At 50.5% G+C, this 16,874-nt stretch overlaps 1 protein-coding gene across 1 annotated transcript; it reads left to right on the top strand.

The window, feature by feature from the left end:
- The first annotated feature begins 14,644 nt into the window (after positions 1-14,644).
- Positions 14,645-15,889, top strand: LOC123131042 (uncharacterized). The gene is made up of 3 exons (XM_044550812.1): positions 14,645-14,800; positions 15,007-15,158; positions 15,265-15,889. The coding sequence occupies exons 2-3, from the start codon at positions 15,018-15,020 to the stop codon at positions 15,592-15,594; spliced, it is 471 nt and encodes a 156-aa protein (XP_044406747.1). The 5' UTR covers positions 14,645-14,800; positions 15,007-15,017; the 3' UTR covers positions 15,595-15,889.
- The last annotated feature ends 985 nt before the right edge of the window (positions 15,890-16,874 follow it).

The raw sequence follows: 16,874 nt of genomic DNA, 5'->3' as shown, positions 1-16,874 counted from the left end.
GCGTTCGCCATCGCCCGCGGCACCGTCGCCGTCTTCGCCTTGGCCACAGCGGCCGACTACGTGCTCGACCGCTACCACCTCTGCAGAAGCCAGACCAAGGTAGCAACCTAATAACCCATCTACTCAGCAGCTAGATGCTTTCTAGACTTTCCGATCCGATCATCACACGCCAAACTGGTCGCGTCTGCGTGCAGGCTTCCTTCATCCTGCCGTGCGTCAGGGTGACGGCCGCGGCGGCCGCCGAGTGGAGGGCCCTCTGGCTCGCCATGGTCTGCTGCGCGGTACTCGAGGCGGCCGTCGCGGCGCTGGCGCTGCGGCACCCACGCCGCGCCCTGGCCCTCGCCTACCTCCAGCTCGTGCTCACCATCGTCTGCCACTACATGTACGTCCGCGCCATCCACATCCTCCTGGCCGCCGACCCAGGATACCACCTCACCTTGATCTGCATCGGGAGCATCTCCACCTTCTTCGCGCGCGACGTCACCAGCTTCATGTTCATGGACCTTCTCCATGGAGGCGAGGAGTGAGAAGTTCAGCTAGCTGCACTGCACTGCAGGGGATCATGCCCACGCCCATGAATCAGCTCAGGAGGTACTGGCGACTAGTTCTTACTTCCAAGGGATAATAAGTACTGTATGTATGAATCGATCTAGTACTCTAGTATGCATTATGATCGACGAGTGCTGTATGTGTGAATTGATCTGCTAGCAGCGTGATGTTAATTAGACCGATCGACTATACTAGCTGGTTACTCCATTGTTGGGCTGTATAGTTAGCCTTGATGATCCTGGTCAGTCTTGGATGTACTGTATGAGACATCAGATATATCTGCATGCATGCTGTTTCCGGTCTTGAGCCAGTACGTGAGCCATTGTTTTGCATTCATTCTGGCAGCCAATAGGTCTCTCTCGTTCAAAGCTGGGAGAGGCCACCCGTTTGGGTCAAGCCTGTGCACAAAGCTGGGTTTGCGATATTACGTTCAAAAAAAAGCTGGGTTTGAGATTGCACTGGTTCATTGACACGTATGTGTAAAAAAATGTCAAATGGTGGGCCAAAAAAAAGCTCGAACACAAACGTCGACCGTGCAAGTGTGCACAAGTGCAACGCAACACACGAGGAATGGAATGCTACGAATGGTAGATAGAAACGGCTAGTAAAATGCAAGCCAACTACTTCATGGTCATCATCTACTCCAGAACCGAAATGGCTGTTGAGCGCTGCGCATTTGTGCAGGAGACGCTGCCAAATCGAGTTTCCAGACGAGCGAAAGCATCCACGGCTGGCGTGGCAAAGCTGTTGAGCGCATTTGTTTTTTTGTTGAAACAGAGGCAAAAGATTTGCCTCATTCATTAATTAAGAAGGAGAGTTTTGAGTACATGAGAACCGGCTTTACAACATAGCCCATCAACAAAAGGTGCAAACGGATTACTCTCGCCGCATGATGGTGCTCAGATGTCTAGCCCCCGCGGTGACCCACGTCCTGGCCTCCTCCTGGATGAGTTTTAGAATGTAGTGTGGCGGCGTCGATTTCTTCTGGAAGACTCTAGTGTTTCTCTCATTCCAGATGACCCAACATACAAGCATGGTAAGTGAGGCCATGGCCTTCCTGTTTGTTGTATTTGGTTTGGACATGCTTGTCCACCAACACTTGATGTTGCGTTCCGTCCCCCACCTATTCATCTCCAGCGCCCCAAGTCCAAGCCATGCTTTGACCATTCTCCAAATAGGCAGGGTAAACCGGCATTTAAAGAAGAGGTGACCGGATGTCTCGTTGGCCCTCCTGCAAAGGGCGCATAGGCCACAATTCTCCCAACCCCTCTTTTGCAGCCTATCCGCAGTCCATATTCTGTTTTGGATGGCCAACCATGGGAAGAACTTGACCTCGGGAGGCGCCCAAACCTTCCAAACGGTCTTGTTCATGATTGTGGAGGTGGAGCCCAAGAATTGTGCCCTATAAGCAGAGCCTGCCGAGTATTCTCCATTTGCCTCAAATTTCCAAGTGATGTCGTCGTCAACGTCCATTTGTAATTGTATGCCTAGAAGCCTCACCCAGAGGTCAACAAACTGGACAATGTGCCCCACCGTGAGGTCGGTAGAAGGGTTAATCTTGTGCACCCAAGCCTTGTCGCGCATGGCCTCCCTCACGCACCATTTTTTTCGCTTGCACGCCGCAAAAATGAGTGGGGCAATATCCTTTGGCCTTTTCCCTCCTAACCATGGCGCGTCCCAGAAAGGTGTCTTCCCTCCGTTGCCCAAGGTGATGACTGTGGATGCGTAGAAAAGGTTCATATCCACCTCGGAGCATGGGTTGCCCAGGCCAACCCACAACTTAGATGGGTCCTTCCATGCCATCCAGGGCCATCTCATCCTGAGAGCTCTCGCAAATTTCCCCAAGTGGAGTATGCCAAGCCCACCGAGCTGTGTAGGGCGGCAGACTGTCTCCCAATTGACCTTGCATTTTGCTCCTGTAGTTGTGTCACTAGCTGACCACAAAAAAGCCCGCTCAATCTTGTTGATGCTTTGCAGCACACCAGGGGGGACTGTGAGCGGGGTGATGTGGTAGACAACTTGTGAGGTGAGGATCGATTTCACCAAGGCCGCCCGCCCAATGGTGGTAATGTTCCGCCCCTGCCAGGGGGGCAACCTCGCCGCAATCTTATCCTCAAGGAGTTGAAAGTCAACCCTTTTGAGCTGCCAGATCGAAAGGGGGAGGCCCAGGTACTTCATCAGGAAGGACGTCCGCATAGCAGGAAGGCTGGCCAGAATGTCATCCAGGTTCATGTGACCACACCGAATAGCAACTACAGAGCTCTTTTGAAAGTTGGTTGACAGCCCGGTGACCTCGCCGAAATATCTGAGGATGGCAGCAAGGTTATGGACGTCCTCCCGCGTCGGCGAGATGAAAATCGTTGCATCATCAGCATAGAGGGAGGTCCGAACAAGTGATCCCCTCCCTCGAAGCTTGTGTAGGAGGTTGTGGTTCATCGCGACATCGAGGATCTGCTGCAGTGTGTCGATTGCGATGACGAAAAGCAAGGGAGAGAGAGGGTCTCCCTGCCTAAGTCCACAACCATGGAGGATCGGGGGCCCGGCAATACCGTTGAGAAGAACGCGTGACGATGAGGTGCAGAAAAGGGCAGCAATCCAATCCCGAAAGCGGTCCGGAAAGCCCAAGCGATGAAGCAGGTCCAGGATATATTTCCATCGCACCGAGTCGAAGGCCTTCCGAATGTCCAACTTGAAAAGCAAGGATGGGGTCTTGTTTCGATGCAGTCGTCGTGCAAGGTTTCTGACGTACATGAAGTTGTCATGGATGCTTTTTTTTATGAAAGCACTTTGTGCGTTGGAGACCAAGTTGTTCATGAATGGGGCAAGACGAACAGACAACACCTTGGCAATGATCTTGGCGATAGCGTGAATGAGGCTGATGGGGCGGAAATCCCCAATCTCTTCCGCCCCATCCTTCTTCGGGGGTAAGACAATATTTGTCGAGTTCAGCCAGTGTAGGTTGGACGTTTGTAGGTTGCTGAATTGATGAATAACTCGCATGAGATCGTCCTTGACAATGGGCCAACACTTCTTGAAAAAAACGCCCGTGAAGCCATCCGGCCTCGGGGCCCTGTCGCCCGGCATGAGGTTAATGGCAGCCATGACCTCATCATCAGTGATGGGGGCATCAATACCGGTCAGATCAACCGTCCTCAGGTTGAGGTTCTCCCAGTTTAGGTCCCTTTGGCTGTGTTGGCCTCCACCCAATCTCCCTGCAAAGTGCTCATGGATGATTTCCTCTTTGACCTTGTGATCAGTGACCCATCCACCATTTCTCTTTAGTCGATGAATGTGGTTCTTCCTTCGGCGCCCATTTATTATGAGATGGAAGAATTTGGTATTGGCATCGCCCTCTCTGATATTTGCTATGCGAGCGCATTGCTTCTTTCTTGCCCTTTCAACTGAGGCGAGGGAAATGACTCGACGCTTGAGACGACCTCGAAGGTCCCTTTCCGCCATAGAGAGTGGGCGTGTTTCCTGGGCAATGTCGAGATGGAGGATGATGAAGAGGGCCGCATGCAGGTGAAGCTTCACCTTTGAGAAAAGACCCTTGCTCCATTTAGCCAGGAGCCATCATGTGTGCTTTAGCTTGAAGAAAAGCCATTGGCAAGGCTTAGTATGCTCGCATGGATCCGCCCAAGCTTTGAGCATGATGTCTCGGAAGCCTGGAAGACATGTCCAGAAATTCTCAAACTTGAAGCATCTTGGTCGCTTTGGCCCTTTATCATCAGCGAGGAGGAGAGGACAATGATCTGAGAGTGAGGAAGAGATGGCGTGGAGCACGTGCGATCCAAAATGCATGTCCCAATCAGCATTACAGAAGACCGAGTCAAGCTTGCATAAAGTGGCATTTTGCCGCTCATTACTCCAAGTGAAACGTCTGTTCTGTAGGTGAATTTCTTTGAGTTCGCATGAGTCGAGAGCATCACGAAAGCGGTTAATACGACTGCGGTTGACATTTCTATTGTTTTTGTCTCTGGCCCTTGAGATTTGGTTGAAATCGCCCATGGCAATCCATTTGGTTCCAGTAGTTGGCTTTTGGGCGATCAAGTCCTTGAAGAAATCATCCTTTCTGTTGGAAGCCGTGGGTCCATAAACAGTAGTTAACTTGAATGATGTCTCAGAGTGAAGCACGTTGACAGTTACCGACAAGCAAAATTCGGAGGTGTGGACGTCCGAAATACGGACGACACTATCATCCCAAAGCACTAGCATGCCGCCTCTAGTGCCCACCGCAGGCCGTTGGGCGAAGCTCCGTAGCTGATTTCCGCCTAGGTAGGTGGCAACAAATTGGTCAACATCCTCCAGCTTAGACTCCTGGAGGCAAACTATGTGGCAGGACGAGGAGGCGATCGTCTTGTGCACCGTCGCGCGTCTATGAGGATCATTCAACCCTCGCACATTCCAACTGAGGAAGTCGATTTTTTGTTCTGTCATGGGGAAACGATGGTTCTCATGGCACTGTGGAACAGCGCCCAGCAAGGTTGTATCACAGGGGAACAGGGAATAGGCGAAGACATAGCTGCAATGGAGTGTGGTCTGACTTGGGGAAGGCTCCAGGATACAACGAGGATACAAACACATGCATTCTTCATCACACTAGGAAGCAGTACAACGAGGATACAACCAGCTACAGAGGTACAGCAGGCCGACACACGGTTACAACCATCAGGGAGGAAGGAGAAGCTTGGCCACCAATCACTGGAACAATTAACTTGAGCTAAGAAGGATAACATTGGAAACTAGCTAAAACTCGCTTCGGTTGGTGCCTGCTGAACAATCATGCAACTCCTGTAGCCTCGACCACCTCGTGGTCCAGAGCAGCCTGACCACCACGGTTGATCAGGGCATCTTCGACAGCCGTGGCCTCCTCGTCATCAAGCTTGAACAGAGCACGTGGCGCCGATATCACTGTCGGTGATAGCTCGTGCTGGAAATGGCGGCCCAGCTCATCCAGTGCATCCTTTGTGACATCTTTGCCGTCTTGCACGATCCCAAGGCTTCGGCAGACGAGCTTCTCAGCCTCCACCGAGACCGGAGCAGCAGCCCGTCGCTCCTTAGCGCGCGCAACGGTGCGCTGCGGGGAGAAGCCGACGTTGGAGTTGATTGTGACGCCTGCCATGGTCTTCCTTCGAGTGATCTGCGCGCGTGACATAGGAGGTGGTGCAGACAGGAGCGCAGCCTCCGGCTGTTTGAAGAGGGCATCGAAGCTGTCGTGGCCGTGGCGAGTCGGCGATGGGGTGCGGCGAGCTGGCTGGCATGTGACATGAAGAGGCGTGGCCAACGAGGGGCGCGTCTAGCTAGTAGCCTGACGAGGCGAGCTGAGCGGAATGGAGAGCTCGTATCCTGGTGGGCGTGCTGGCGTTGAGGAAGAGGCAGACAGCGTCGGGGCAGGGGTTGGAACCGGAAGGATGCGCAGGACGGTGCTAGCAGCCGTGCTTCCGACCGCGGCAGCTTCCTCAGACATTATCACCGGAGATGGCGGAGTTGGGAGGACGGACGTGGGGGAAGTCGAGCGCGCAGCGTCGAGAGGGTGCGTGCAATGCGAAGAGCCACCCCGCGGGCTCCTGGCAGGGCTGGTGGAAGGGTCAGAGGCTCCAGCTTGCCGACGCCTGTGCCCATCCCGACCATCGCGGGCATCGCGTCCCCGCCTCTGGTTGTCACCACGGTCACCGTCGTGGTCACGGGAAGCGCGCGAACGGCTGCGTCCCGGCCACCTGGAGGCCCTGTCGTCATGCCCGTGGTCGCGGCCTCGCCGCGCATCATCTTCGTCATCGTCACGGCGCCCACGGCCGTGCCCATCGCGAGGCTCCTCTTGGGTGTCCGACGGCGCCCGGTCGCCATCCACCACACGGTAGTGCCAAGTGTGCTCGTAGTTGTCCGGGTTGGCCCTTGGGTTGTCATCGTTGGCGCCGGAGTAGTCCTCGTGGAGCCCCAGGTGGACCAGGACTCTGTAGCGGAGACGGCGCCGACCATGCCCTCGCCGCTGGGCGCGTCTGGCAGGCAGCGAGAGCTCCATCACATTTGGGATGTAGCTTGGGTTCGTCATCCACGCCCAGATGTCGAGCGTGCATGCGTCTTCCTTGCGGGTGGAGCGCGGGAGGATGTAGTCGAGCTCGCTGTCGACGCCAATGACGCGGCCGATGGTGTCCTCATTCCAGGCATGCAGGGGGGTGCCCTCCAAGCTGAGCTGAACATGGTGCTTCATCTCTTGGTGCTCTGCTTGCGCCTCCATGATCCAAGGCTTGGGGTGAAGTTGCAGCTGGTCACGCACGAAGTTGCCGCGGGCGATGACGTCGTCGTGGTGGTGAGGGTGGGTGAACTTTGCGAGGAAGTCCTCTGGGACATGGCGCACGACGGTGACGAGGTTGAGCGGCACATTGAACTCCTTGTGTAGGGCGTTGGCGACGGCCAAGGTGGAACCGAGTGGCGGCGGTCACCTCCCAGCGAGATGAGCACGCAGCAGCTGGCGAGGGCGTCGGCCTGCACCTCCATGTCCGGCATTGCCGGCGCGACGACCCTCCCCATGGCCGACCTGAGCTGCGGGTCGCCAGCGCAGAGCTGCGGGGTGCTAGCGCGACGCGCCATCAAGGCGTCCCGGTAGGAGAGGTCTTGCGGGAGAGGCGGTCGCAGAGGAGGAGCCGCCTGGCGAGCCCGAACTGGAGCAGCAGGGCGAGCAGAAGTAGGAGGACGCCCCCTGTTCGGGCACCCACGGGCCCGATGGCCAGGCCGGAAGCAGGCGTTGCAACGCACCTCCTCCGTGCACTCTCTGATGTGGTGAAGTGGGGAGAAACAATTGAAGCACTTGCCCACGAGGTGCGGGGGGATATGAAGGCACTTGCGATGTGCAGAGGGCGGTGGAGGCAGATGCGGCCGCTGGGAATCGCGCACCGAGCCCACGCGCGTCCAGCCTGGCTCCAGCAGCTCGCCCTGAGCATGGCCATGAAGGCGCGCGGCGGGGGCAGCGGGAGACCGGGGAGAAAGCTAGGGAAGCGCCGTCCCGTCGTCGCATGCCCCATCACCCGCATTGATGGCGGCATCGCCATGAATGCCCACTGCAGGGGCGACGATGATGGACGCGACGCGCACGCATCCGCCTTGAAGCTCCGGTTGCGTCTCCAGAACCACGCCCGCATTCAAAGCCTCCTGGATCCGCGCGCAGGAGGATGGCGAGGGCAGAGAGGATCCAGATCTGCGCGGCTGCCGATCTAGATCGGGCAGGGACGTGTCAGCGGCAGCAGAGATCACCACCGGGATGAAACCGCGCGGCAGGCGGGGCGGGGGCGGTGGCAGCTGAAACGGGCGCAGCGAGAGGGAGGAAGGGGTGGCCGGCGAGGCCGGAATGGCCCTCGCCGGGAGGGGCTGGTGGTGGTGAGGCGGGCTCGGGGGAGGGTCGCTGCGCTCCATCCTTCCCGCTCCTCTACTCGGTCCGGGCGTAGAACTGTGATGGCGCTGCAGCAGGTCGTGCTTGCGTTGCTGCTCTACATCGGCTGAGTGCATTTGTAGAAACGCCATTGAATCAAAGCGGAGAGGGGGTCGGTCTGGGGGAGATGCGCCACCGGGCATTTCTACTTCTCTACCTTTAACGAAATAAGACCCTTTTGGTAGTCTAGGTGGGGTGCAACATCACGATGGTTGATTGTTTTTTTTCATTTTGTAAGAAAAACGTACGTACTACTATCTATGGCGAGCTGACAAGCAAGACCCTTCTGCTTTTGGGGCGCCACGTCCAACTGTCACTGTTTTTTCTCTTTTGATCTTTATTAGGCTTTGAATGTGGGGAAATACACTTTGGTTCCTGGTTGTATATACACCTTATATGAGGATTTATAATTAACAAAAAGTCAAAATATTTCAAAAGTTTTTTTTACAATAAACTTGGCTTACTTTTGCACTAGTATATAAATTTTCAGGATAAAAAACAACGTTGACTTCATAGCGAAAAAGACAAAATTTATTTGCTATTATAGGTTACTATTTACACAATTTCGGCCAAAAAATTATCTTTCTTGAAAAGAAGTCAAAGGGTAATTTTCTTTTTGTGAAATTTTTCTCACAAGTACAATGAAAAGTCAAGTTCATTTCAAAAATATTTTCATATTTTTTGACTTTTTGTTGAATTACTAAAATAAATCCATATAGGGTATAGACGTCCCCATAGACCAAACGTCCGCGTCCTTGAAATGTATTGTTTTCGTATTGCAACAAACTCTGCTCTCCTATGGACCCGGCTCTCAAGTTTGGCAGGCGTATGAAAGGAAAAAAGAACTTAGGGATGAAAATACTAGCATTAAAGAAGCATCGGTACGGGGTCTTACTCTCGAAGAGCATTTGTGGCACGCGGGTGTGGGGCACCGAGTCTCGCTCGTGCTTTTTCTTTTCTTTTTCGGTTTACAAAGTTTCATATCTTTTGAATAAAAAATTCAAATTAAGTTTGGTTTTCATATTCACGTTTCTCGCGTCAAAGGCTTTTAAATATGAAAAAGGTAAATACCGAACATTCGGAATTTGACTATGACAAATCGAACGTTTACGATGACAATTTTAATAACGCGAGGATGACAAGTTTAGTTAACACAGACGGCCATTTTCTGGAAAAGAAAACACTGACCAACGGATTTGTCATGCGAATCAACTAAATATGCCATCTTGGCATCACTAAAGTTGCCCTCGAAAATGTTTTATTTGCCATGGCAAGAAAACAAAGTTCAGGCGTTATCGAGGTACTTTAAATAAGATCCACTTTGAATATGTTTTGAAGAATTTTGAAAATAAATATTAAGTTTGAACTCTTGAAACTTATTACAAGTGACCGATAAAATCATGATATTTTTGCCTACGATCGACAAAAAAACTTTAAAATTATATATACGAAACTTGGTAAGAGCGAGCGAGAAAATTGCGAGTTTCAGATAAAAAACGTAAGTTTCAATGATTGAAACTTAAAACTTACTATGCACTCGTGCGGGGTCCAACTACTTTGCGAATCCGATCTTACTCTCACAACCTTATATTTATACTTGGGATCATCATGATACTAATTTGTGCCAACACTATGATGTGCTTGTGACGCGAAGATGTGGGGAATGTGGTCCAAGTACGTCTTGACCGATGTCCGATCTGCATTAAGAGTTAGTTGTCAATCCCAGGCCCTTACCGTCTCACGTGGTTATCTCGGTTATTAAAATAAAGATTCAGACAAAAAAAATGAGCGTTTGATGTCTATACCTTATTCATTCCCAAGGATTGGCTTTCCACTACCTTAATTACTAACCCCTTCTCTCATTGTTGTTTGGGTTAGCGTTCCGCGTCCTCCTCACACCTTGCCTCCTCCTCGATCGATCTTAGGGATCCTGGGTACCTACAGGGCTGATCAAGAAGCAGAAAAGAGACAACTCAGTTGCAATTGGACACATAGTTTGACATTAAATACTCAAAGTCATTTTATTGATCCCTTGTACAAATACATCGAGTTGCAAGGCAATGCCTCAACCCAATGCCTTATCAAATTATTCACACATGACGATCCAGTAGCAAGATGAACTCAATGAAGACGACATGAAGAAGAATATTTTATGGATAATATGTCTTACAGTAAGTGTCGGATGCGATACACGATTACAAGTATGGCTAACTTGGAGGTGGATTGCTGCGGTAATATGGTGGTGACGGCTATGAAGATGAGACGGAAAAAGGCGGTGGCTAGGGTTGGAAGATGGTTCTGGTGTTCTATTTCGCAAATGGTGATCTCCTCGTTAAGATTCTAGTGTTGGCCATATTATAAAGGTTGATTGGTTGGACATCCTGGAGCCGTCGGCGCTTGGTATGAGTGGGTCGGCCACACCGAAGGTCGTCGAACGCTCTGTTTCTTCTGGTGCGCTTCCAATTTCTTCCTCTCTTCCTCAACATTTCTTATTTTCATCTATGTGATGATTTCCTCCCATATTAAGCCATTTATTTGCGAAAACACATTAAACAAAGGATTTGTTATCTCTCGCATTTATTACTCATTAGTGGCAATATCAGAGTGATTTTCTCAAACATTTCAAGATTACCTGTTTTAAATAATGGTGTGAGTGTCATGTTAGACAGGCTTAAACAAGTGGTATGTGAGCCAACCACGATGTGGCCTTGATAGTGATTTGCCTCCAGCAGGATCATGTAGGTGTCCTTACCCCATGATGCGCAGCTAAGGTCTCTAAGCTTGGACACTTTGATCCATCTGACTCTCAACTTCCTAAGGTTGCTGTAGACATGGGTTGAAGTGACCTCTTGGCCACAGAACTCAAGCACCTGCTTGGCAACAGAGTTCTAGTGCACCTCTTTGAAGCCCTTGTTAGTTCTCACCCCACTGACTATGATCTCACACATCCTTTTAAGCACGAAGGTGGACATGAATGACTACGATTTCATCGAGTTCCCCATCCCAACCATCTTTTTCTTCCCAGCCTTGATGGCTGCCTTATGTGCAGCAGGAGCAGCAGCATTAGGCACAACCACATATGTTAGAGCCCTAACAGACCCCTATAAGACATCTGAATCTGGAGGCATCTGCTCCTCGGTCATAGGCTTGGAGTTCTCAACATCGGACGATGACAATTGGCTCTCGGACAAGACAATTGCCTGACTAAACTCTTGGGTGCTCATCTCCTACAAACATTAGCATCATAATTGATGGAACAAACTACACATGAACAGTAAGAAATGCCACTACACATGGACAGTAAGCATAGTACACAAGTATCACAAAGTTCAACACATCACCCTATGATTGATCTTCAAACTCATAGCATTCCATGTAGTTCAACACACTACCACACCCACGTACTTGCAAACTAGCATAGTACACATGCTCTGATTCACAGGCCAGTACCATATCTACCATATTATCATCCTTGCCAACATGGAAAACAACATGAACATCATCAAAGCCTACAGCAATACCTAGCAAGCTACCAATCCATCACCACTAGCTACCACAACATCACATTCTCACAGATCAATGGTATACAATTCTACCACATGCTCATAGATCTACGCCTACCACATACTCACATATCTAAGCTGGAACAAGTAGGGAGGATGGACTGATCAAACTTACAGCCATCGATGAAGCCCGATGGAGGTGCGCAACAGGTTGGAGAAGAGGAATAGCAATCAACGGAGAGCTTGAGGGGGGTGGCGGCGGCGGGTGTTTGGGTCATGAGCCGAGTGTGGCTATATAGGGTGACCGATTAGGCAGGAGGTTGCCCCAATTCCTCCCACCACTTTTTCGGGGGTGCATGAGAGCTCGCACCATTTCCCTGCTCGCATGAGCTCGGCGCCATGTTCCCCTCCCCTGCAACGCCCGAGTCTAAACGGCCGATTCGGTCGTTCCTAGCGGGTCCGTGCTATGCAAACCAAACAATGAATGCAGGTTATCAAACGGGCCAATTTTATATCGCGCATCCTGGTTGGACCTAATGCAAGCAACCTAACACACACTCGATGACCGTAAAAGGCCTAAAGCGCCGCGCCTATGGTGGAGGCAAGACACTCACCTAGCATGCATCACACCCCAAAGCACTCTAACGGTTCCGGCAACTAGCAGTGAAACATCCACCGGTCAATTGCTCCATGATTCGCGCTATGGTGGCCCACATCCAATGTATAGGGGTGTATTTGTGGCAGCCAATCTCTTGTAGTATATGCTTGTGCGTGTGTACCTGTGTGGAGCCTCGCATCAGTAGTCTGTGTTGGCTTTTTGTCACAGGATTGATCACATCAACACCCTCTCAAAAAGGTTGTACCAAGGACCATCGTCATGCCCTCTTTTTCTTTTCTTTTTTTCTCCTTTTTCTCCACGGTTGCAGAGAGTGGTTTTCCTAGCGGTCCGGGTTTCTACCGGGTACGCGGATGCCACATGGTACAATGATGAGACTCGTGCAGTATTTGATGGTTAACATGTATGGGACAGGTTGTGTACCGAAGCGGAACCCATGTGTACACATGTATATGTCGATTGCGGGGCCAGAAGTTATCTAGGTCATAGCATTGAAGCGGGGCATGGCTGCACTAAACCTAGTTTGTTCTTGGCCATCATATAGTTAAACTGGATAATTAATCCTAAACTTTCCACACCCGTTCCTCTTAAACCCATGGCTGCACTAAAGCGAGCTGACAAGCAAGACCCTTCTGATTTTGGGGCGTTACGTCCAATTGTCGTTGTTTTTTCTCTTTAGATCTTTATTATTGGGCTTTGAAATGTGTTGTTTTCCTTTAGGAAGAAACTCTGTTCCATTTTGAACCCTGGCTCTCAAGTTTGGCAGGCGTATAAAAGAAAAAAAAGAACTTAGGGATGAAAAATACTAGTATTAAAAAAGCGTATGTATGAGGGCTTACTCTGGAAGAGCATTTGTGGCAAGTGGGTGTGGGGCACCGAGTCTTGCTCATGTTTTTCCTTTTTGCTTTCGATTGTCAAAGATTTATATCTTGTGAATAAAAGGGCCAAACTAAGTTTTGTTTTCATATTCATGTTTCTCGCATCAAGGGCTTTTAAATACAAAAATGATAAATACCAAACATTCGGAATTTGACCATGGCAAATCGATCGTTTTCGATGAAATTTTAGTAACGCGAGGATGACAAGTTTAGTTAACACGCACGGCAATTTCCTGGAAAAAATACACTAATCACGGATTTGCCTTGCAAATCAACTAAACTTGTCATCTTTGGATCACTAAAATTCCCATGAAAATGTTCGATTTGCCATGGTCAAAAAACAAACGTTTGGGCGTTATCGGGGTACTTGAAATAAGATCCATTTTGAATATGTTTTGTCGAATTTTGAAAATAAATATTAAGATTTAACTCTTGAAACTTAGTACGAGGAACCGATAAAGTCACAACTTTTTTACCTATGACCAACGAAAAAATGCTTTAAAATTATATATAGTATGAAACTTGGTAAGAGCGAGCGAAAAAATTGCCAGTTTTAGATGAAAAATCATAAGTTTCAATGATTGAAATTGAAAACTTACTGTGCACTCATGCGGGGTCCACCTACTTTGCGAATCGTGAGGCAATCGTGAGGCCGAGCGGGGCTTGGCAGGTGCATGCCCCTGCGAATTTCTGATCTTACTCTCACAACCTTATATTTATACTCGGGATCATCATGATATTAATGTGTGCCCTGCAAAACAACACTATGATGTGCTTGTGACGCGAAGATGTGGGGGATGTATTCCAAGTATGTCTTGACCGGTGCTCGATCTGCATTAAGAGTCAGTTCTCAACCGCAAGCCCTTACCATCTCACAGGGTTACCTCCGTTATTAAAAATAAAGATTCGGACAGAAACATTGAGCGTTTAATGCCTACACCTTATTCATCCTCAAGGATTGGCTTTCCACTACCTTATTGACCCCTACGCTCACTGTTGTTCGGGTTAACGTTTCGCGTCCTCCTCGCTCGTTACCTCCTTCTCGATCGATCTTAGGGATCTTGGGTACTTACATGGCGGATCAAGAAGAAGACAAGAGACAACTCCGTTGCAATCGGACACATAGTTGACGTTAAATACTCAAAGTCATTTCATTGTTCCCTTGTACAAATACATCGACTTGCAAGGCGATGCGTTAACGCATTGCCTTACCGAATTATTCACACATGATGACCCGATCGCATGGAGAAACCTTAAGACCCAGAAGAAGAAAGCTAAGGAGAAGGCCCAGAAGAAGAAAGCAAGAGTCCAGAAGTATACAGCCCAGAATTCTGGGTTGGGCTGCTGACCTGAGGAATCGACTGACTCTATTTTAGGGGTCAGTCGATCTCAGTTCTCTGTGTAGTTTTCTGTTGACTGGCAGTTTTATTGAAAGTCGGTCGATTGGTACATAGCCAGTCGCTTGCTTTTGTTTGTGAAAGGCAAAACCGTACGCGTAGTAGAACATTGGAGCCCCACCTTCTATTCTTGTGCATGTAGCTTGCGTGCATACGCGTGTGTGTCCACTGGCCATGGCCAGCGGCTGAGATCATCTCATCACCGGCTGTCCACAGTCCTGCTCGACACGTACGTCGTTCCCCCGCACATCATCGACCACCTTTGCATCACGGCCTCACGGTCACGGGCTGGCTCTACTTAAACAGCCCCACCCACCGTCCCACCGTGAGCCATTGCCCTCCACCTCGCCTCGACCCTGCCTTCACGTAGAAGCACACCAAGACCAAGCTATCTGACGTTAGTCCTCGGATCCGACCGACCACGACCGGAGAAGGTGAGTCTCCTCCCACTCCGGCCGTCTCCCCCAAGCCTCCGGCACGGCAGTCAATCGTTTCTTTCTCCGCCCCTTCCTCCTCCTCCTCCTCCTCGGATTGATTCGGATCTACTCCTTGTCGCCGATCGTTTCTTTTTCCGACTGAGAATTGAACAACTGACCTCACCGTGTGCTGCCTGCCTGCCTTGTTGTTGATCTCGTCCTAGCTCCATCCACCATGGACGGCAACAAGACTGCCGCCCGGCCGGCCAGCCTACGGGCGTTCTACATCGCCCGCGCCACCGTCGTCGTCTTCGCCTTGGCCACAGCGGCCGACTACGTACTCGACCGCTACCACCTCTGCAGCAGCCAGAGCCAGGTACGTACCGACCTAGCTAATAACCCGTCTACTCAGCTGTCAGGCTAGATGCATGCTAGACTTTCCGATCCGGTCATCACACGCCAAACTGGCCGTCTGAGTGCAGGCTTCCTTCCTCCTGCCGTGCGTCAGGGCGACGGCGGCGGCCGCCGCGGAGTGGAGGGCCCTCTGGCTCGGCATGCTCTTCTGCGCAGTGCTCGAGGCGGCCGTCGCGGCGCTGGCGCTGCGGCTCCCATGCCGCCACCGCGCCCTCGCCTACCTCCACCGCGCGCTGACCATCGTCCGCCACTACATGTACGTCCGCGCCGCCCGCATCTTCCTCGCCGCCGACCCAGGAGTCTACCTCACCGGGATCTGCATCGGGAGCGCCTGCAACTTCATAACGGACGACGTCTTCAGCTTCATGGGGCTTTTCCGTTTTGGAGGCGAGGTGTGAGGAGTTCAGCTAGAGCTGCGCTGCAGGGGATCATGCCCATGCCCGTGGACCAGCTCATGAGGTACTGCGACTAGTTCTAACTTCCAAGGGATAATAAGCACGTTCTGTATGTGCGAATCGATATCGTACTCTAGCCAGTACTATGCATTATGATCGAGTGCCGTGTGTGTGAATCGATCTGCTAGTGTGATGTTAATCGGACCGATCAACTGTACTAGTCGGTCCATTTGGGCTGTACTGTATGAGACATCAGTTATCTGTATGAGTCAGTACGTGAGCCATTGTTTTGCATTCATTCTGGCAGCCAAGCGCTCTCTCTCGTTCCAATTTTTTTTTAATAAATCTCTCGTTCCAAGTTTGGAGGGGCCACTCGTTGGGGTCCAACCTCTGTACATACTACATACATGCTGAACCCCCTGTCGAGCAAGCAATTGTTCAGATTGTACTATAGTACAGTACATTGACACGTTGTATTTGTGAAGAAAAAAATTGTCAATTGCAAGCAACTCTTCCTTATAATAACTGGAGCACGTCCTGCTTGCCACGTCCAGGCTCGAACACATACGTCGACGACCGTGCGAGTGTGCACAAGTGCATGCGACACAACACACGAGGAATGTAATGCTAGTCGATAGAAACTTCTACTCCCTCTGTTCACTTTTATAAGGCGCTGAAGAATTTCAGACAGCGTGCAAAGTAGCCTATTTTCAGTTGTCTGAAATGACTTACAAAAATGAACGGAGAGAGTAGTAGAATTAATGCAAGCACACTGCTTTACGGCCATCGTCTACTCCGGAGCCGAAATGATTGGCGAGCGAGCGTGCATGTGCAGCACAGTAGACGCTGCCAAATCGAGTTTCCAAACGAGCGAAAGCGTCCATGTGCGCGGCAGAGCTGTTGAGCGCATTTGTGAAAACGCCATTGAATCAAAGGGGAGATGCATCACCGGCATTTCTACGTCGTCTCTGCCTACCTTCAATGAAGTGTACAAGACCCTTTTGGTGGTCTAGGTGAGGTGCAACATCACGATCGATGGTTGATTGATTTATCTGTTTTCATTTTGCAAGAAAAACTTACTATCTATGGCGAGCTCCGTTCCCCTATGGACCCGGCTCTCAAGTTTGGCATGTAGAGCTTTGAAACCCTACTCCCTATTGTTGGCAAATATGGAACAATGCATTGCTTGTCTTACATCAACTTTAATAAGAATGGATGTGTGCATAGCAATGATGCAAAGACCAAGGGTTGTAGCCTCTCTTTTTTCTTTTCTTTTTTTGAAT

This window comes from Triticum aestivum, chromosome 6A (genome assembly GCF_018294505.1).
Source record: "Triticum aestivum cultivar Chinese Spring chromosome 6A, IWGSC CS RefSeq v2.1, whole genome shotgun sequence".
NCBI lineage: Eukaryota > Viridiplantae > Streptophyta > Magnoliopsida > Poales > Poaceae > Triticum > Triticum aestivum.
This window is presented reverse-complemented; position numbering and strand designations above follow the sequence as displayed.